Raw genomic sequence first — 21,610 nt, forward strand, 5'->3', positions numbered from 1 at the left:
AATCAGCACGCATAGTGCAGGTTTCATCTTTGTGACTTAAAAAGCCCAGACATTTTTAGCCTAGGAATGGACTGAATAAACAGGAAATTTTCAGATTAGAGTTTTCCCTATGCTATAAATATGGCACGGGGGAGCATTCAGGACTGGCAGAAGAATAAGCTGGGTGTTTATCATTCTATATAGAATTAAGAAAATTGGAACCTTTTTGCAGTTCAGATGCATATATCACATGCCTCGCTGCAGCGCTGACAAGTGATGATGGGAAGGATTTAAAGCCTGGATGTTTGATCAAATGTACAATAGGATTGTTATTGTCAAAGGACTTCAAATCTTGGTTATTAACTTACTAGGCGTGGGACATAGGCAGAGGGCAATGATCTACTCAGCAGGGACTCCCTTACAGTGTTGCATCTCAATGCAAAAAAAGTTGCACGTGCTTTTTCTTGATGATGCAACATTAACAATTACTTCCACGCTGGGGAAGGAAAAAAATAAATAGCTGTGAAGGTATTTGTGGCCACGTGGCCCGTGAATCAGCCCTTATGTGGTTTTGGCTTTTATTTTCCTGCAGTGCCCCATTGCTGCGGGCACAGTGTGAGTGGGTCACCCCCGGAGTCCTGCAGGGGTTCTGTCTGAGGGTCAAGCACGCCTGGTGTTCTGATGACAGCCTTGAGCAAAAGCAAATAAAAATTAAAATTAAAAAGAAAAATTTAAAAGATAATATCTTGTGCAGCTTCGGGGGAGCCGGCTTTCCAAGTCTGGCTCATGCTTGCGTTAGCAGAGTTTGCGTTGTGAAGCAGAAAAGTCTCATCTCCCCGTCAGGGAGGGAGAGCTGTTCCCACAGAGCTGCCCAGGAGCCCTCAGGCGTGCGCCGAGCAGCTGGAGCGCCCTGCCCGGACTACGCCTCCCGGCAGCCCCGGCAAGGGGCGGGCACTGGCAGGGGAAGGGAAGGGCCGGCCCGGGCGGCTCGGGGGTCCCGGCGGCGCCTGCGTGGCCCGGCCCGGGCGGGGCAGCTCGGCTCGGCCCGGCTCAGCCCGGTTCGGCTCGGCCCGCGGCTGCCCCGCCCCGTGCGGTGCCGGCGGGCGCTGCCCGGCCCCGCGGCGCCGCTGCCGCCGATGCTATGCCAAAGCCAGAGGCGTCCGCATCCTACCAGGAGGTACGGGGGGCCGGCAGGGCTGGGGGCTCGGCGGGGGGGCACAGCCGGCGTGTGGCGATGAGCTCGGCTCGGCGCTGGGGCAGCTGCAGCCTGCAGAAAGCACCGGGTGGCTCGGGTGCGCAGGGTTCCCTTCTTCACCTTTGAACGGGGTTAAAAGAGTGGGGTTGTTTCAGCTGTGTGAGGTGGGTACGGCTGGATCTTAGCCGGGGTTTGGTGACAAGGGGCTGGATGGTCTGCCGGGTGGGAGAAGCGACTCGGGGAGCAGAGCTCCCGCATGCGAAACTGAAGCACGCTTTATCACACTGCCAGAAGACCGAGCAGCGCCTGTTCTGCATATCAATGTACGGGCTCCGCAGCCAGGCTTCCTTGCCCGGTCCTATCTCTCCTAGAAGATGCACAAGCAATTTCTGCCAAGCTCAGCAGAGGTAGAGTTACAGCAAAGCACTTTTGTATCTTGCAGACAAAAGGAATGTAGATATCTTCCTTCCTCTACACGTGACGGGTAGTTTGAGGCTCAGTTTTAATACATTCTAATTTAGTGTGGTACAGTCTGTTTAGTTTCAGCTTCTGGTTTTCTCGCCAGGCTAGAAGGCACTGGAAGGTGATGAATCAGCAGATCAGCAAAAGGCCTGTATGAACAAGTTCTTCTTTTATTTAAGGGAGTTTTATCCAGCAGGAAGGTTTTAGCCCGTGACTATCCAGATGGGGTTGACTTGTGTGCTTGTACCTAGAGAAGGTGCTTGTGAGAGTTAATGAATCTGCACTGATGCCTGAAGTGTGCACATGGGCAATGCGTGTTGTGTTTCCACCCTAAGTATCAGCCACCACTGACACTGCCCCCCATGTTTGGGTTTATCCCAAACTGTAGCAGGAGTCAAGATAGGATGTGTGTGTAAGTGCAACACCTGTGTGTCCTTTCCTTCTACAGCAGTCTTTGTTGCTTCTGCCCCTGGCAGGAATGCTCAGATGTCTGGAATTGCCTTTTCTGGGTTTCTTTTTGGCCAGTGCTTTTCTGTGTACAGCACCGAAAAAGAACTGCTGGGACATGGGCAGGTTCCTGTGGTTCTTTCTCCCTTAGCTGTATGTGCTGAGCCCAGAGGAATGAGTGAAGTTGTACTTCATACCCTCCCTGCCCTTGACATCCTGTGCTGTCTCTGCATCCTGCTGCAAGGTCAACGGCCCTGCAATCTGTGCTCCTTCTGACTGGCACCACGCTTCATCCCTTTATCAAAAATACCACGTGGGGAGGGCTGGCCTGGAGGGTGAACCTGGCTGGCTGCTCCAGGTTTGCTGTTGGCAAAGCCCTGAGTCCAAGGGGAGTGGCAAGTGTGAACTGCAATCAGCTGTCCTGCAGTGTCCTGTGCTGGCATCCCAGTCCCAGGGAGGCTGCTGCAGGGTGTGTGTGTGAGGTGTTGGGTTTGTAGGTCTGTGCTGCCCTGCCTCACAGAGTCAGGGTGCTGTGTGCTGCTCAGAGCACAGTGGCTGAGCCATGCACAGCCCTGGGATCTTGGTGACCTCAGTTCAGCATCTGCAGTAAAATATAGCTGGTTTTAGCTGTCCTACACATCAGCTCAACCTGCTTACTGCATCTGAGGCACTGTTAGTAGTCCTGCTCTTGCCTGGCTGTCCTTCTCTGGCTTTATCTGTGGGAAGCTTGTGAAACATCGTGAACAGAGATAAGAAAACATAGTTGCATATTGTTTGGGTTTTTTTGGTTTGTTTCTAAAGAGTGCTGAAAGTTTGGGTTTTCTGAGCTTACCACAGAATCATTTAGATTGGGAATTACCTCTAAGATTATTTTTCTTCCACTTGTTGAAAAAAATTGCTGTAGGTCCTCTTGAGAAGATAGGAAATGTTGCTTATTTTGTTCTTTTTTAACCTTGTGTTGAGATCTCATTGGCATGAGGAATAGAATTCATTTACCCTCCCAATAATCTCAGTCATTGAGGTGCCTGTAGCTGGGGAATCAGAGGTGTGGGAGTCAGCTGAGGAGCTGTAGTGACTTTGTGACTTACATTACATTTGTTGGATCTGCTCTGGTATCAGCAATGTGCACAAGTATGACTGGAGCTGGTTTCTTAGCTGATTTAATGTAACCAGTACAAGAGTTCAGTGAGTATTTCTTTTGGGTCAGAGTAGCTTATTTTGGGTCAGATAAGCAGAACCAGCGTGTTTCTACAAAAAGAAGCACAGTTTTAATTTTCCCTTATTTTATGGTGATAATTGAAAAAGGTGTCTTCAGTTGGACCCTTGTAAGAGTCTTGCACGTGAGCTTAGTTTTTAGCCTACAAGTTACCTCTTCACTTCTTGCCTCATGCTATGGGAAATCATGCTTTATTTATGTACTAAGCATTTAAAAACAGCTGGGTAACTGCTTTCATCTTGCTTTGCACGATGGAAATGAATACAGAAATACAGCAGGAAGTGAAGGAGACTTTACGTCAGACTTTGAAAGTGTAAAATGAGTGGACTCTTTCCTAATAGGTGCTAATGAGGACCTGGTAATGGCATAATGATGATTTCAGCACTGAATTAAAGCTGGGTGAAATGAAAGCACTCCCTTATGGGTACATTCACGTTTCTGTTGTGTAAGTTAGGGGTGTAGTGTTTAATAGCATTCAGTGCAGCTGCCGCATTGGCTGTGCCCCGTTTTCCTTGAAACAAGAAGAAGGCTAATGTGGTGTGCTGCAAGCTCATGCCTTGGTTTGCATTGCTGTAATCTCTGTGTCAGTTACCACCAGGAAAGAAAGCTTGGGAAACATACAAGAGATACTCTCTATTTATAATGTACAAAGTCTGCAGTGCTCCACAATGTGGTGTGATGTGTATCTGCTGTGACAAACCTCTCACTCTGACAGAAGTGGCCTGGCAGTTTGAGCCCTGAGCTCTGAATAGCAAAACAAGAAAATATCTGGTCTCTGTTGGTGTTTCAGAAACACTGGAAGACTAATTAGTTGCATAACCACTAATATGTAATAATCTGCACAGTGAGATCAAATAAGGACCAGAAATACAGAGATGCTTGACTGTTGTTTCATAATGACCCTGCCACGTGTGGCTGTGACTGTATTTCAGTGTCTTGCCTTAACACCTGTCAAAATGCATCTCCTGCTTTTTGTACCTCTTTATTAAGAGGTGCTAATGCTCTGTTTGCTGCTATGTGCTGTGGTTTCTTTATGCCTAACAATATATTCTTCAGTGACAGAATGAAGTTCCTGCTTGTCAGAGAACACACACTCCTAATTGTGGGGTTAAAGTGTGTTGGAGCTGCTGGGGAAATAATTACTTTGAACTTGAATGGAAAGGTGATGTTATTGTTGAGGCAGCAGAGTAGAAGTAGGTTAAATTTGTAGCATGCAAGTCACTTGATTTGTGGCTCTAAGTCTACAGAGCTGTGGCTTTGTCTTGTGAGCAAGTGGAACAGATGTTGGGTGCTCTTGGACTGGGGATATATTTTTGTGTGTTCAGTTAGTTGGAGCCTCTTTTATTTGTACCATAGAAATTCCAACAATTGCAAGTTGAGAGCATGTTTGGAAATTGAACCACTGTTTTAACTACACAGCTGAGTGAAGATGTGGAGCGAGTATCTGAAAATCCAACGGAGGAGAGAGAAGGAGATATGGAAGTTCATGAAGATTCCAGCTCTGTTATTTTACCAGGTGAGAACTATTGATCCAAAAATTACTGATTTTTAGGGCCTGTTACCTGCTGCAGTGTGTGGCTGTGGTCGTTTTGGTTTTGCTAGTTTATTGCACTTCTGAAAGTAAACAAAGCACTAATTTCCCTTACTTCACTAATTTAATTTATTTATTTTATGTGAATCAGTACTGATGGAAAGCCAAGGAGGTTATCCAAGGACTGATAGGAGAATATTTCTTTGTCAGGAGCTGTGCTCAATCAAACCACGTTCAGCACATCTGACTGTGAGATATATTAGTGTGTCATCTTCCTTGATGTTGTGTCCCACCTGAGGGGCAGTGGGTTGCAGGCACAGTCTGTACCAGATTTACATGAGCAAGGTGCAGTGTTGAATAGATGCTTTAACATAAATTCTTAGACTGTCCAGGCTGCTTTTGGAGGGCATGGAGCAGTGTGAAATGGGCTTATTGCAGCTCAGGTGTGGGCACTGAGGTTAGCCAGCCTCAAAGGAGCATGGCCTAAATGCCTTGCAGCTGTTCAAGCCATATTTGTTTCAGCAGTGCAGTTTTATGCACATTAATGTCCTAATTGCCTTGGCTGCCATCTCCTGGCATGTAACTTGCCCATGGACATTTGTAAGTGGTTCTGTGTGCAATAGGGCTCATTAAAAGGCTCCTGTTTGCTGTGGGAAGGCACAAACACCAAACTGTAGAGTGGGAGAGCAGCGTGTGGCATGGCCTGAGAGGGCCTGACTCATTAGGTGACACCACGCTGAACAGTCAGCAGGAAGCATGGCTGCTTATCTCCTTTCTTACATTGAGTTTTAACAAAATTTTGTGGGTTCAGATGTGGATCACTCATGACAAAACGTGATGTGTAACTCAGGGGTACAGGAACCTTTGCTTTAGAAGTATTGCCAAAAGAAATGGCAAATGCAAGGGGTATGGGTAAAGCAGTGTCTGTGTGAGTGAGACTACTGAGAAGGTCTAAAGAGAGCAAGATTTGAAGGAAAGGAGACTCTGGGACAGTTGGGTCAGTCTCTTTCTAGCTGTAATTGAAAGAATCCTTCTATGGAAGTTTTAAATTAATTTTAATTAAGTTTTTAATTAATTTTAAATTAATTTAAATTTAATTTTTTAATGTGCACAAGGAATTATGAGCTAGAGGGTAACAAGTATCTAGTGACTTGTGCCATGGTGGAGATGCAAAGCATAGATCTGGGCTTGAGCATTAGAATATCAAATCACTCCACTGATGTCTGTTCTGAGTGTGTAAGAATCACTTCAGGCTGGAATTGGGGGAAAAAGAGGTTTTTTTTCCCAGAAGCAAAGATTGACCATCAACAGACTTTCTCGTGAACTTTATTTAAACTTTGTTTCTCGGTTGTCCTTGAATACAAACCTTGTTTCCTGGCCTTAAACAGAGTGCCAAATTCTGGCATGAGAAAAGGAGACACAGGAGGTTGATTACACCTCCTACTTGAGAAGGAAGTATCTGCCTGGCTGACCATCAAAACTAGAATTAGCTGTGGTTTTTAAAATCAAGCTGAGTTTGAGGCTTACTTTCTTCTCACATGATTGATCTTTAAATGAAAACTCAGCAAAAATCTCTGTATGTTGAAGTCCCAATCCATGTTCTGTTTGGTTCCAGATGGTGAGCTGGGTACCACTACCCCTTCTCTGCGTTTCAGCAAGACCTGCCTAAAGAATGTTTTCTCAGTTATACTCCTGTTTATTTATCTGCTGCTCATGGCTGTAGCTGTGTTCCTTGTCTACCAAACCATCAGTGACTTCAGGGAGAAGCTCAAGCACCCAGTGATGTCTGTCACTTACAAGGAAGTGTCCTTCTATGATGCACCTGGTAAGAGTGGTAACTAGGAAAATGGGTTAAATTCTTGATCATGTTTTTCTTGGATTGTTTTAAGCTTTTGGTGTTCATTCTTCAGAGCCCAGAGTGCATATAATACATTTCAGGTCTTTCATTTCCGCACTTTAGATTAAAAAGTTGTATTGGCTTTGCACAGAAATGTAAATGTTGTATGGGAGATTTTTGGGAGCTTTCATGCCAGTAACATGAATGGCAGAAGCTGTGGAGAATTATGCAGCATTTCATAGATAAGAAGTGTTTTCAGGCTCTAAAATGAGTCCTCTTTTGGGGGAGAAAGTGAATTCCTTTTGGAAATATTCCCCAAACTGTATCATTCAAACAGAGTAACACATGGGAGTAACACAGGAGCTCAGTGCTGCACTGGGCAATGAGATCCATTCACAGTAAAGAGATGAATTTCTCAAACCAACCACAAAATAACCACAATGCCACTTTCTACTTCCACCCTGCCTTGTTTACAACATGGCATTACATCAGTAGGCAATGAAAATCTGATGTGACTGCAGCAAACAGTGTTGGCACAAAAATGCAGCGTGGCAGCAGAAACTGTTGCAGTTTGCAGGAGGAGTTGCTCCACGGGGGCATTTTTGAATAGTGAGTCCTGTTGTTATTAGTTTTTTTAATTGTCCAGTAGCCATTCATAAGTAGAGCCATGGTAGCAAATGCAGCTCAGTCAGTCATCAGTGAGTTTCCAGTTTAACAATAACACTTCTGTTTGAAGTGTTACCACATTTTCCAAATACCCACTTCAGTAGTTGTGGCTGAAAGGTATTTTCAGTTGTTGCCATATTACTGTAGTTGTTTTTCGCTATGGCCAGTTAGCCCAGCTCTGGAAGTAGTGCCTTATGTTTGGGCCATATGGATCTGACTGTAAGAGCAAGCAAACTCAAGCTTTTCCCTTTTTTTTCCTCCCCTCATGTGAGCATTTCATACAGCAACAGGAAGAAAATAAGCAGATTTTAAATAAGCAGAGCAACATACAAATAAATCCAAAAGTATTGTTGGAGATCCCTGCAGATCAGAGATCCTAAATCAATGTAGTCCTTTATTTTATTGCTATATTAAAATTATGAGATGGCAAGTTGCAAGCCTGGAGCTCTGAAGAAAGGAATAAAACATTTGATATATGCTGAGTGCTTTGACATCTCACATTTTGGTGGGCAGGTCATCTCAGTTGTGAGTTAATTATATCTAATAATTATACTATTTTTTTTTAAGTTGGACTAGATTATCTTCCAGCAAACTTGTTTGCAATAATTAATATGGCATAGGTGGTGTAAAAGGATTTTGAGGTTTGGCTCTTGTGTTTTGCTAGCCTTCCAAAGCTGAGGTGGCTGAGGCTGCTTGAATGTGCTGTTGGAACAGGAGGTTTATGGCAAATGTGGATTTCCATCCAGGTGGGGTAGTTGCCTGCCCTGCCCAGTGCTGTAAATAATAAGGGATGGCAGCACTTAGTGCATGTTTGATGGCTTTGATTTTTTTTTTTTATGATGTCACATTCAGTTAACAGAAGATATTGTATTCTGAAGAGCATCTTTCACTTCTATTAGCTCAGCCAGTGGTCTTTGATCTGTTATGTATGGTATGTACATTATTTCCAATTAACACGTGATGTGTTAAATTCTAATATCTGAAAACTAAAGCACTACTTGTCCCATTTGATGCTCCCTGACATATTTTACAGATTCATCTGGGATTGGGAGGCACTGATGGGTTAGCTGTTGGCTTGTGGGAAACTTGGTAGCTTCTATGAACCTTGAACTGTTGTAGTTGTTATGAACCTTGAACAGAATATGAGCCCTAGTTTTTTTCAATGCATTGGGGGGGTTCTGTCCTGATGCTGTTGATGGTTTTGTCCTGCCCCAGAAAAATGTGGAAGTGCATGGTTTAATTTGATTGTTTTGTGGCATCTTAAAGACAGCTCAGTATTGTGTGGGATTAAATTCCAGAATGCAAATCGATGTCCTTAGGAAGGAAATCAATGCTCTCCAATGTTTTTTCTCCCCAAACAGGAATTGCCTTTTACCCAGGCAAGGCTCAGCTGCTCAGCTGCAAACATCATTACTATGATCACATTCCACCTCTGGTGAATCCAGGTCAGCCAGGAGACATTGAATGCACCACTCAGAGGATCAACTACACAGATCCTTTCACTAATCAAACTATGGTAATAACAATATAATAGAACTAAAGCTTGTTCAGTGTGGGGTTTCTGCTCATAATCTTGTTGGAAAGTAAAAGTATGTACTATGTACTGTAAAAAAATCCTTGCTTCTGGTTTGGATTTTTGTAAGCCATCTGTCCTTTTGTTTTCAGAAATGTAAAAGACCCCATCAGTGTATATATGTGTTATGGAAAATGAGCTGTCCTGTGGGTGTGTGCAGCACAAAACCCTTAATGGGATAAAATAAGTCATTTTTCACAGTGAAGCTCTCACCTCATTCTTCTCCTAAATGAACTGGGAAGCATTTTCCTTGATAGGGTAAACCTAGCTCTGATTGAAGGCATTGTCAGGATCCATTAGAGGAGGATAGCTAATCTCTTTTTTTATGTTTGCTGGGAATTCATACATGAATTCCTGCTGGGAATTACATACCATGTTTGTCACACTTGGAAGAATCTTAAATGGGCACCAAGTGCTTCATTACACTGAAATGCTTTGAGCCAGCAAGATGGATACATTGAGGAGTGATTGTCTGTCTGAAATTGCCCTTAGAAGTGTAGGGAAGCTTGCTTCTTGATAAACAAATGTCCAAAACCCACAGATTACCATATTCAATACTTAAATATTAATATTTAAACACTGAATCTTGGTGTAAAGACCTCCTTTTCAAACTGAAAGGAGGGACTGAAGTGGCATTCTTGTTAGGTGTTTTAATAGATGTGTACTTAGTAGCAGCCAGGAAACCCTGTGTGTGTGTGTGTGTGTGTGTTAGATTTCTACAGAGTATTAGTGCCAGATGGTAAATTAATGAACAGGAAATGAGGATTCCTTTGCTCCTCTCACCACCTCTGTTTGCTTACAGAAGTATGCTTTGGTTGTTCAAGGCCCTCGTGATGTGAAGAAAAGGGAGCTGGTGTTTTTGCAGTTCCATTTAAATGAAACCGACCAAGATTTCAGTGCCATTGACTACCTGCTGTTTTCTTCTTTCCAAGAGTTTGTCAGCAGGTATGTAAAGGGGGGATGAGCCTGGGGCTGCATTGAACCTGTGTCACAATACTTGTGAAAGCAGGGCTTTTTCAGTAAAAACCAGGCATGCTTTTATGATTTTTTAAAATGTTTGGACTATGTTGATGCTCTTTCATGTCTTTGTTTACTAATCTGACCTTTAAAAATGTACTGAGGGCTTTTTCAGTGACAAAAACTGTTCTTCAGCTGTGCTTCAACGATTTGTTGCTGCACTTTCTAAAAGCTTGGAGTTTGTGCTGGCTTCCTGCTGTCTGCTGCCGTGGGTGTTCAGGAAGTGTGCTGTGCTGGGCAGTGTGTCAGGAAGTGCACCAAGAACACAAATATTTCTGTACCATTTGGGGGTTTTTAAAGCAATTGCTGTAAAGGTCAGATCCCTAGATTGCTTTTTTGTGATTTTATTGAAAGATTCACTCTGGTTTTTTGTATTACTGGCTTTATTTAAGATTCTGCAGAATGATGTAAATTCATATATGGGGTTTTCAAAATTGCTTTGTATTGGTTTGACGTTGTTATCATTGGAGTGTCTAATCTACCTTCTAATTTTAACAAGAATGGAATTAATCTTGTCTTGAACTTTCTTGAAAGACCCACTCTTTTTTCCACCTTTTGGGAATAAATTTCATATTTAGCAGTTTATTTTTTGCTTTAATTTGAATTCAAGATCCGTTCTTCTCTCTGAGATCCAGATTAAAAGTTAGTCAAGAAATATTAGTCATAGTGACACCTGATAGAAAACCTGAATTTGATAATAGATGCTCAGTGAAAAAGGGACAGGGTATAGAGGACCTATGCAGAGCAAAATTAGGTGGGGGAGGGAAGAGGACAGATTTTATCTGTTCTCAGAGGCATCCTCAGAGGCTTGGACATGGTCATTCTGATGCTTTTCAGATGGATCAAAGAGTGGGAGTGTTCAGGCATGCCACCTCTGGTTGGCCAAAGAGCAGTGAGGTGGAATTGCTTTTTACAAAGCATTTCTGCTTCAGGGAAGACATCCTAAGTCTGTAACTGTATTCTGTAACTCTACTGAAACACCTCATAAAATGCTAATGTCTGGGTGTTTTAGGCATTGATATTTTAGGGTGAGAGACACCAGTTAAGGGTAGTGGTGTAGAAGGTGCTGCTCGTTCCTTATGTTGTTCATTTCTGGTTTTCTGGCTTGTGCTCTGGTAAGAAGTGCTTACAGTGGCACCACTTGCAGCAGGTGCTCAGCTCTCTCTGTGCTGCCAGGCACCAGCACTGCCTGGGCCAGCCCTGGTGCTGCAGCTGGCTGGGGACAGCATGAGCAGCTCAGTCTGTGCATCCTCAGGCCTTGGCAGCCACAGGGAAATGGGGATGTTTGGTTGGGCATGCATCCTCTGTGCCTGCTTGGAGCAGACAGTAGGAATAGGAGTTGAAACTGGTTTTGAGCTCACCCAGGTGAAGGGTAACACTGGCAGGGGGATGGAGGCCTTAGTGGTAAATGATCTGCATGTCTAGATGCAATAAAGGAAAAGAACCAGCTGTGGTTTTCTGCAGCATCCTCCCCAACTTTATACAAATGGTGTGGCTTGTCTTGCTCAGTGCTGTGCTTGCTGTCCCAGCATGAGCTGGCTGGGCTCAGGGCAGGTTGGGAGTTTACATTTCTCCTGACTGTGAAAAGTGCACGTGAAACTGCACTGTGTGTGTGGAGAGCACTCATTCTGTCCAGCTTCCAGCAGAAGAGAAAACAGAAATGATTTCTTGTTCATCAGCAGATGCTAAATTTAGCTGATGGGAAGTCTGGCTTAAGATATCTGTAGAAACTGTTGTGTATCCTTCCATAGAGCCTCTGAAAACTTCAATTACTGGCCTCTGTTAACTACTTCTCCTGACAAAGTGTCTCACTGGTTGTGAGGGCCCAGAATAACACTGTGCCCAGCAGTTCATGTACACTGTTATCAGAGGTGCCACAAGCAAGAAAAAAATGGCAACTTGTACCTTTAAGAGATTTTCTGTGCTGCAGTAAGTGCTGAGGACTCGAGCAAGGCCCAGTTGTTTCTGTCAAGGGCTTCATTCTCTGCAGCCCTTCTGTTAAAATTGGATCAGACTCCATGAAACTGGCACTGCTCACTGGTTTTGTTCTGGGCTCACAGAACACTGCTGCTCTGTGTGCTGTTGTTGGCCTCTGAGCTGCAGGGAGATGCTGCTGCCTTCTTTTTCTTTAAGGTGGTGGCAGCTGCTGTCTGTACCATATTAATTGGAGGGAGGGAAATAATGAAACCCTTGCAAATTACCCAAAATGTGTGGCTAGAAATACAAGTTCCTCTCCTGAACTGTCATTAGGATAATACATGCGGTTTAGAAGAAAATCCTGAATAAATGCCTGACAAAACTATTGTTAGTGTAGCATGTCAAATAGCTGAAATTATGGATACCAGTGTGAACAGATCAGAGATGATTTCAGGGTCCAAACTGAGCTCAGTGTTTGTGTCTCTGATCTGGATTGCTGCATGCAGAGAAATACAACATAGAAGGACTGAGACTTTTGGTACCACACCAGCCTTTGTTAGATGCTGTGGCTGTTTGAGAGTTTCCTGCTTTGGGAAACACAAAAGCAATAAACACAGATTGGGCTTGAACCATCAGTGGGTTTGGCTCTTGCTGTTGCATTGGAATCTGCTGGTGGCATGTCCTGAACTTCTCTGGCTCTCTTGGGTGGTCCACAGACACTGGTAGTAAAGGATCCATTGCAGCACTACAGCCCAGTCCAGAAATAGGTTAGTGACTCCCTCAGATAGAAAAAAACCCCAAAACGCAACAAAAACAGAGGTGTGGCCTGTGTGGGTTGTCTGTCTTTGGTGTGAAGAAACTGCCTGGAGAACTGTTTTTCAGCTTAAAATCCCTTTCCTGTCTTGTGTTCACTTGGCTGTGTGTGGTTTTAAAGCTGTGTAATTTGCCCTCTGCTATAATTTGTGCAAAGCTTGTTCCTCTGAGCTGTGCTCCTCCTGTCCACCCCCCTTTTTTCCCCTCACTCTGTGGCAGTGGTCTGGATTAGGGAGATGCCTCTCAGATCACTTCTCCACAGCTTCTCCTAGGATATTATTAATCCTTCTTTTTCCAGCCTGCAATTACTGTCAGAGGCAGAGCACACTGCTGCTGCCTGCCTGCCATTGAAGTTGTGGCTGTAACATTCAGCTCTGTGTCATAACTTCCTGCCTCATTTTTCCATCCTGGCTTGGAAAGCTTTTCCAGGATGCTGTATTTAGCCAGCCATTAGGCATATGACTGCCTGGCAAAATGCTAATTATGTGTGTTCCTCTTGAGTGGCAAAGCACTCCAGTGCTGCCCTGGGCTGTCCCCTCAGCTGCTGCTCTGCCCACATCCCAGGAGGGGAGGCAGTTGTTGGATTAGGTGTTCCTGTGTCACTGGTTTGCTCTGGGGGGGAGCAGGCAGGCTGTGGCCTTTGTCCTTAGGCTCTGCCCACGTCTCTCCTGTGGGAGGTGGAGAGGTGCCATCCTGTTGGGGCCACTAAACAAGCACCTCATGTCAAAATAAAGATATTCCTAACTTCCTAGGACACCCTGGGAACAGCATCTGCCTTGATAAGTAGCAAAGTGTGTTAGTTTTTATTTCCAATAATCCTTCTGTTTTCTGTGCATATGCACAGTGGAATTCTGTGTCTGAGTCCATTGCCTGAAGCCCTGACTTGAGAGAGATTGGCTTTGTCCCATGGACACGTGTGTATTCATCTGTTGAGCCTGAGCAGGTGCTGTGGTACAGAGTAGCCATCAATTTGATATTTATATCAGTGCAGTCCTTTTGGTCCTTGTAGACAAGGCACCTTGGTTTGTAGAAAGAAAAGAAGCCCTGAGTTTGAAAACTAAGAAAAAAAGACAGGAAAAGTGCGAATCCAATCAGTGCTGGACAAATCTTACTGATTTCTGGGACTAGAGCTTGCTTCTTCACCTCTGCTTTTCTCCTTTACTTCTTTGCATTTTTCTCCTGAAAGATGAAAACACCTTCATCTCCTAAAAGACCTGGTTATGCACAGCCCCTGCCACAAAAGCAAAGAACACTCTTTCCCTTCTCCTAGGTAGATGGATTTAGTCTGCATCAAAACCCTCTCCCTTCTTTTAATGACCAGCATACCCTGGCATATCTCTAGAACCTGAAATCTGCCTTAGTAAAAATAGCCTTTAATGGTCCCTGACCTCTCACAGTGGTTTACCCCTTCTTCTCAAATGAAACCTGATTGGAAAAGCAGCTGCAGGGCTGGGCTTATTTCACTGGGACGACATGGAAATGGCTAAAATCACAGTACTGAAGAGCTCCAAGCAAATAGCATGGTTAATTCACTATGTCCTGTGCAGCTGGTAGAGAAGAGATGGAGACCAGATATGCCCTAAAGCTGCCCCTTTACTACTTGCAGCATGAGGGGTCTTGGAAGCCCTAAAGGTTTACAGGCACAGTATTAAAAAACAAAACCCCAGCCAAAACACAGGAAGCAACCCCACTGTTCTGGGGGCTGCAAATAGCTGGGATTGCATGTTGGGATAACAGTTACTGCAGGTGGGAGCCTTACACCAAAGCTACAGTGCTTCCAAAATAATAGGATTGTACTGAATATCAATTTTGAGGCATTTTCAGCATGTCTGCGTTGCAACTGATTTATTTGGCAACCAGAAATGAGGTGAAGCACCCTGTCCTTCCTCTAGGCTCTTCCTGCTGGCTCTTGCTTCCTGACTTGGTGATGAGTTGTTTCCTGAGGTTCTGGCTCTGCTCCTTTCTGTCCCAGGGGTGGCTGCTGAGCAGAGCTGAACTCCCTGTGGGCAGAACAGTCCCTGCAGGCAGGCAGAGCTCCAGGGTTGGTGGCACCAGGTAAATCCTCTGCAGTTAAGGATGCACCAGTGAAGGGCTGCCATTCATGAAAACATCACTACACAAAATGTTTTAGATGTGTTGAATTTAGCTGGTAGAGAATAAAGGGAATTGTGAACATAGTTTGAAGTACCTAGGTCTGACCTTCTGCCTGCAGTGCTCAGTTTGGTCAATAAAGTAATGCTTTCTTTTTCCTTTAGTCCAGAAAAAGCAAAATTCATGAAGGACTGTGAAAGCTCATACTCCAGCTGGAAGTTTTCTGGAGGCTTCCGAACTTGGGTCAAGATGTCCTTGGTCAAAACAAAAGAAGAAGATGGTAGTGAGACTGTTGAATTCAAACAAGAGGTAAAAAAAATAAAATTATGTTTGGGGAGTTTGGTTTTGTTTCATTGCATCCATGATGCCAGTTTGCACTGAGCAGTTTTGACTCTCATTGCTCCCACTGTTTCTCAAGGAGGGATTCTGTAGAAGTGTAAATGTCTTGATGTGCTCAGCTGTTGGTGTGGCCTCATGGCAGAGCTCAGGAGAACATCTCCTGACAGGGAGGCCAGAAATCCCAGCCTCACTTGGGTTATGACACCTGTAGTGTCATATTAATTAATTATTAAATGATAGTAAAACAGCTACCTACAGTTCAGGGTGGAGAACAATTGCAAGAGGAATTGTCTAAATAACAGCTACTGTTGGAAAGAGTAGTGTTTAGGTTGCCACTGATGTTAGGATGAAGAGGTAAATGTAGGCCTTGTATCCTTTGTGGCATTTTATGTCTGTTTTTTGTTTGGGTTTGGAATTTTTAGCTGTTGAGTGTCCTTAGAAATGTGGAGTAACTGCACTTCTTGCATCATTTAAAACTAGAAAATATGCAGGTGGAAGATGCCAGCTTATCTAGAGAGGAAATGAGCCTTTCATTCCTGTTCTGTTCACATTAATGCACAAGAAAATAATTGTGTTTTGACTTTGTTTGCTTCCAGTGTTCGTTGGAAAGGAATGAAAATGAAAAATTTGATGAAAATTTTAAGAGCTGTCCTTTCCAGAGGGTGTCTCTTTCAGAGATTACACTTTCTCTTGGTCCTTGGTACTCTTGGGAAGGTGTTCTGAGGAGAGCAGAATGAAGCAGACTGTTCAGTTCCATCCCTAGTTCTCACAGTTAGGTGTTACCTGGCACAGCCTTAAGGGAACCCAGAGGTGGGACTGTGAGGGGAGGACACTCCTACTCCCTAGAGGAGGACAGGAGGCAAATCCAGAGTCATGCAAGTCCCAAGGCAATACCTTGCTTTGGAGGAGAGGAAAGAATGCACCAGTCTGCTGCTGCTGCCATGTAAGCACTGACAGCAGCTGTCTGTCCTTCATCACCTACAGCTCTTTATCATTTGCCATTTGGTGCTTACCAAGTATAGGATTTTTGAAAGTCTTCCTTTGTGTGCCCAAGTGTAATGTGTCTCAGAGTGAAAACAAAAGGCTGGCTCAAATTCAGGGACTCAAGAGTTTTTTGTGACCATAAACATCTATTTAGTTCAGCAGTTATAGACTTACCATCTGAGTAAGGGAACACTGTTGCTGGTTTGGGTTTTCTGTTTGTTTTGTGGGTTTGTTTGTTTGTTTTTAATAAAACCTAGGAACCAGGAATCAGATCCCTATTAATAATACAACAGAAATTGAAACAACTCAGACATAATTTGCACTTGCTTTGTTTGTCAGTACAGCATCTGCTCAAATTGCACCAGGAAGTCCATTAGCCTTTCAGATCCAAACCTGGGAGCTGGCATACTGCAAAGATGGATACAAATACCAGGTCAAACAGAGCAGAACTCACTCTAACTGGCCCAGCAGCCATTCATTTGGATTTTCCTCCTTTCCCATTGCCTCAGTTTTGCCTTGTTACTGTTTGTTTCCTGGTGTGCAGTTTTCTTGGATGAGTGTGGTTGGGACACTGGCGCCCTGCAATAAGGAATCAGCTGTGGAAGTGTGGGGCAAGTGCTGGAATCCAAAGTGCAGGGAATTCTCACAACTTTGGGCCTGTAAGCCAAAGCTTAGAATTAAACACTGGATTTGATCTGAGGCCTTGGGAAAGGCTTCCAAACTTAGGTGCTAGAAGCAAGAATGTGGATTTATAGTTTAGAGCAGAGACCCATTAAGCTAAGTAGAGGAAAGTTCAGAGTTTTAGGGTCCAGTACTGTAGGTTTGTGTGTCATAACATGACTGGCTAAGAAAGCTTACACTGTAGTATGAGTCCATAAGATGAAATATTTAAGGATTGGGTGAAAAACATAAATATCCTTGTTGGCAGTGTTTTATTGGTTAATAAAAGGTCTTGTAACTGGAGGTGTTGTGACCTTCTCATGAACCATGGGGTAAAGATGTGAGCTGAACTCACCCTTCCTGCCTGTGTAGAAGATAAGGAAAATAAATGACACCATCTAAAGCAGCTCAGAGGTTCTGTCTCTGACTCATTCACAACTCCTCACAAATCCTCACAGGCAAGTCTGCAGCAAAGGTGTTTGACCAGAAACCACAAGCTGGGGATGCCCCATGTGCTCTGAGTGGCCACGAACAGTGTTCTAACTCCTGCTGCTTCTTGCCTGCAGCCTAAAATCTGTTCAGGGCTGGGGCTGTGGAGAAGACTGAGAGAAACCCTGAGGTATTTGTAGAGACACTGCACCATGGTGGATCTGAGGCTTTTGTGGCAGCTCATCCCTCATGCCATGGGAATTCTTGTAAGGAGATGAAGATTGTGGTCTCCTTAAAGACTTCCAGCTCTGCCTGGAAAATTGGGCTCCCAAAACATGGAACAGGCATGCTCTTCCATCATCTCTCTCACCACCTGGTTGTGGTTCTTGAGACCCTGACTTCATGTGGCTGTAACATAGTCTGGTATCCTAACCCAGTTCCCTGTTGGAATTGTGTTACAGCTCTGCTGGGCAGCATTAGTTTCAAGTGGTGACCTAGTTAATGGGCACTGCTGGGAAGTGTGGCTTTGGTTGTTAACACCTGGCCTTCTTTCCTGCCATGTTCATTCTGCACTTGCTGGAATGTTCTAGTTTATTCTACAACCTGTTTTTCAAATAGAAGGAATCTTCCTGCCACCATTATCTGGTTCTGTGGCAAATAAAACAAATTTACCGTTCATTCATGAGAACTTTCCAAATGTTGTATTATTGCAAGTAAATGAATTTTGGAAGTAAATTGTCTCCTCTTGAGAGGCAATGTAGAAATGGTTGTAGTGTGATCCTGAGTGAGAATAGGAAAATAATATGAACGTGAGACAGAGGGAGGAAACTGCCCTTGCCATATTTTGTTCTAGGTAGAGAAAGGCTGCAGTGGAAGTCTCTAAACAGTCTGGTTTCTGGTTTTCACCTTCTTACAGGCCTTCTTTGTTGCACAAAAGACTCATTGTACTGCTGGAGAGTAACCTGCACTTTTCTTTCCCTGTCCCCAGACCAGTGTGGTTAACTACATTGACCAGAGAACTAAACCAGGGAGTGACCAGCTGTTCTTTGTGGTGTTTGAGTGGAAAGACCCTTTCATACAGACTGTTCAGGACGTGAGTAACCCTCCAGTCCCCTCCTGAGTCACTGTCTGACTGTGCAGCTCGTGCTCCGTGTGTGCATGCACCTCCTCTGTTACCTCACCCCACAAAGAAATGCAGACAAGAGTGAGGATACTTCTGAAATTCCAGTGTAGGCTCTTCCTTATGTCCAGTAATGCATTCTGTGTGGAGGTCAGGGCTATGTGATGCTGTTCCTTGGGCTGGTGACACTCAGCATCCTGCTTGCAGCTAGAGGTGCCATGTGGCTAAGAAAAGCACCTGTCCCTGTGTTCTAGCAAAGGGTAGCTTCAGGGCAGGGCTGAACTTCTTGCTTTTGTTAGTCTGCTGCATAATCTGATTTAATGACTTCTTTTTTTTTAATTGACAAGAAACCTAGGCTGAAATAAGAATAATAAAAATAGCCTGGTGTATTTTTTATCCAGTATTAGAATAAATATATTAGAATAAAATGTGCTGCTGTATTTACCTGACAACCAAGGTCCAGCAGAAGCAAAATCTTGAGTGTTGGTATTTTCTTGCCCAAAACCAGAGTGTGACTTGTTTTCTTGCCCAAAACCAGTGTTAACTTCTGTGTGGGACAGGAGCTGGTCCTTTGCACTCCTGGTGTCCCAGCAGGACCCAGGCCCCTCCTTGGCCTTCAGAGCCCAATCCTATTCCCACAGCTCTCACTCCTCTCTACCTGTGTGGAATCAGATGAGGGGACTAATATATTTGTCATCTCTTTCAGATTATCACAGCAAACCCCTGGAACATGATTGCTCTTCTCTGTGGTATCTTTCTGGCCCTGTTTAAGGCAGCAGACTTTGCTAAGTTAAGTGTTAAGTGGATGATCAAGATCCGAAGAAGGCACCTGAAGAGGACTCGGCAAGTAACAAACCACATCAGCTGAGCCTCAGACTGTTGGGCTTTTAACTGTTCATAGCAGGAGGGACAGAAAGTGACTGGAATGAACTGCAATCAGCAATTCAAGCTGAAAACCAGGTATGTTTTATTCCAGAGAGATGCTGGCTGGAGGAACAGCCTCGTGACCCGGCCCTGGAACTGCAGAGGCGCTAACTCTAGGACAGGTCTAACAAACTCATGCTTTTCTAGTCCAAGTTTAACAAGTTTACCTGCGTGTATAGGGGAGCCAAGGGGAAAGGAGGGAACCCAGTCATGTTCAGAAAGCCATCCCTTTAGTAAATTGTGAAAAGTGGACAGTGTTAGAATGTTTCTCCAGCAGACGCTTTAGTTTCTGCGTCAGCTGTGAGCTGCTCCCGTAGCACAGTCACTGCCCTGATGGTGCTTAGTGGAAGGCAAAGTGCTCTGCAAACATCCTGGCCTCTCTTCTCCAAAGTGTACTTTAAAACAAAATACACTGGAATTCCATTACATGTCATCTTTAAATCAAAGTACAATGACTTTAATATTAAAAAATACTTCAAGTAATCTATTGTGTGCCTTCTTTGAAAGTACCTGCTCTCAGGTTGGGAAGGAGCTTCACAGGAGGCAGGAGTGCTGTGGCCTGAGGATAAGGTGAACACCACAGACCAGTCCAGCTCAAAGGAAACTCAAGCACCAGGACAATGTGGGGGGCTGAGCTGGTGCCTGATCTCAAAGTGTCTCAGGCTGTTGTTTATCCCTCCTTCTCTATCAGTCTTTCCTAAGGAAGTGAAAAACAGTCTTTCCTCAGCAGGCATGTTACTGTGATTCTCTGTTCTGTAGGGAATGCCTGCTCACCAGCTGTGCTGGGGTGCTGGTGTCTTTTTCTTCCTTATAAGTCCTTTGTTAGCTGGGATGCCTGACTGGGACGTGTGGAGTCTGCAGGGAGCAGGGCACCACGGTGTGTTTGCTCTGAAGCCTTTGCTGCAAGGATGCCAACTCAGAGTTTGCTTCTTCCTTCCTCTTCCAGCAGAGTACTCAGAGGAGTGAGTGTGTCCAAAGTACCCTCTCACCTTCCTTCCTTGTTTTTTGCATCTGGGGAAGCCTTTTGGGACAAAATTTCCTACTTTCAGCTGGCTTCCAGAGCAAATTAAGGCACTGCATTGACCAGCCAGCCTTAAACAGGGGAGCAACAACTCATTGCAGTAAGATAAATAAAATAGCAGCACTGGCTGTTTGGGGGAGAATGTTTACTCAGGGGACAAAGATGTTTCTATGGGAGAAAGGTGGTGTCCAGTCCCCACCTTCAGCATCTCACAAGGATGGTTCCTGTGCACTAGTGCACTGCAAGGGAATGAGATTAAAGTGGACAAGACCAGCAAAGGCCAAACACTGCATGGCTGAAGCAAAAAGAGCTACTCCATCCCTGGGTGATGGGCAACAGGACAGAAACCAGAATCCCACACACTTAACCCTTCCACATCAGGAAAACCCCCAGACTTTACTGCCTAACAGCCTATGCTATGGCAGCTGAGCTTTCTTGATGCCTCCCTGCCAAAGGAACACCCAACTGTTCCTTGAACAAATGATATTTCTTGGATTTTCCAAAAAATACAATTTTCTATTCTTAGATTTTACAAAAAACAAACAACAAGAAATTAGAAACAATTGGAACCAGTTTTGATGGATCCTACTGCGTTTTTTCTTCTTTTTTGCTAATGAGGTCAGAGAAGGTAAGCTGGAAGGCAATGTAGCTGCAGCTGTGGGGTGAGCAGAAAGCATAGTTAAATAAAGGATAAACTCCTTTTTGCAGTATGTACTATTTTTTCCCCTCAATAAACTCCCACAGCAGTCCACTTCAGTCACATCTCAGCTGTCAAGATGTTTTGTTTTATAAGGAAATGTTACAAGAGCAGACCAGTGATGCCAGCCAAGAAACCTTTCTTTTACATACCTATTTATAGGAGCAATCCTGACAGCAAGTGTTGCACAATTTGGAAGGCTATCTTGCAGCTCCTCTGTTGTTTTTTTTCCTATTACTTAAGCCTGATGTCCCTATTTGTAAGTTTGGGAAAAACTTGTCACAATTACAAATGGCAGTGATTCATTCCTTGAACCCCTGCAAGGTGTTTGGTTCCCCAACATTTGTGTAAGTTATTTTCATTTAGGCTCTGGGACAGCTGAACACTGGGAACTTTATTTTTGTCACACACTGGGAACTTTATTTTTCTAAAGGCAAAAAGGCACTGAAGCACTAAACCAAGGTGAGCTGTGCTGGTGTGACTGTCCAGTCCCCTGCCCTCTGTGAAACAACTGCTTAGACACAAAAATGAAGCAACAAGTGAAATACAGCTGGCTCAAAGAGTGGAGCAGGGACTTCCCCACTTCTGGCACTCAGTGAAAAGCCACATTGGACAGTTAAAAAGTTGTTTGGAACAGCCATTCTAATTCTTCTGGTCTTCAGAAACACAAAGATGTGAGGTACAGCACTAAA

General features: G+C 44.3%; 1 protein-coding gene across 3 annotated transcripts; it reads left to right on the top strand.

Annotated features, from left to right (window-relative positions):
- The first annotated feature begins 982 nt into the window (after positions 1 to 982).
- PACC1 (proton activated chloride channel 1) lies at positions 983 to 19,683 on the top strand. 3 transcript variants are annotated; one of them, XM_059468698.1, is made up of 8 exons: positions 983 to 1,156; positions 4,719 to 4,815; positions 6,446 to 6,655; positions 8,695 to 8,849; positions 9,709 to 9,851; positions 14,909 to 15,053; positions 18,145 to 18,249; positions 18,983 to 19,683. In XM_059468698.1, exons 1-8 carry the CDS (start codon positions 1,121 to 1,123, stop codon positions 19,142 to 19,144), a joined length of 1,053 nt encoding a protein of 350 aa, XP_059324681.1. In that variant the 5' UTR covers positions 983 to 1,120; the 3' UTR covers positions 19,145 to 19,683. The 3 variants fall into 3 exon arrangements, with proteins under 3 accessions (XP_059324681.1, XP_059324682.1, XP_059324680.1); XM_059468699.1 differs by having other exon boundaries at positions 1,003 to 1,156; positions 4,656 to 4,815; XM_059468697.1 differs by lacking the exon at positions 983 to 1,156 and adding an exon at positions 1,769 to 1,787.
- Positions 19,684 to 21,610: the final 1,927 nt, after the last annotated feature.

The sequence above is a fragment of the Ammospiza nelsoni genome, chromosome 3, assembly GCF_027579445.1.
Source record: "Ammospiza nelsoni isolate bAmmNel1 chromosome 3, bAmmNel1.pri, whole genome shotgun sequence".
NCBI lineage: Eukaryota > Metazoa > Chordata > Aves > Passeriformes > Passerellidae > Ammospiza > Ammospiza nelsoni.

Bases quoted from the DNA above. Each gene is read 5' to 3' on its own strand.
- PACC1 (XM_059468698.1), top strand. From the start codon at position 1,121: ATGCCAAAGCCAGAGGCGTCCGCATCCTACCAGGAG. The intron at 1,157-4,718 runs GTACGGGGGGCC...TTAACTACACAG, and splicing joins CGTCCGCATCCTACCAGGAG to CTGAGTGAAGATGTGGAGCG. The intron at 4,816-6,445 runs GTGAGAACTATT...GTTTGGTTCCAG, and splicing joins CAGCTCTGTTATTTTACCAG to ATGGTGAGCTGGGTACCACT.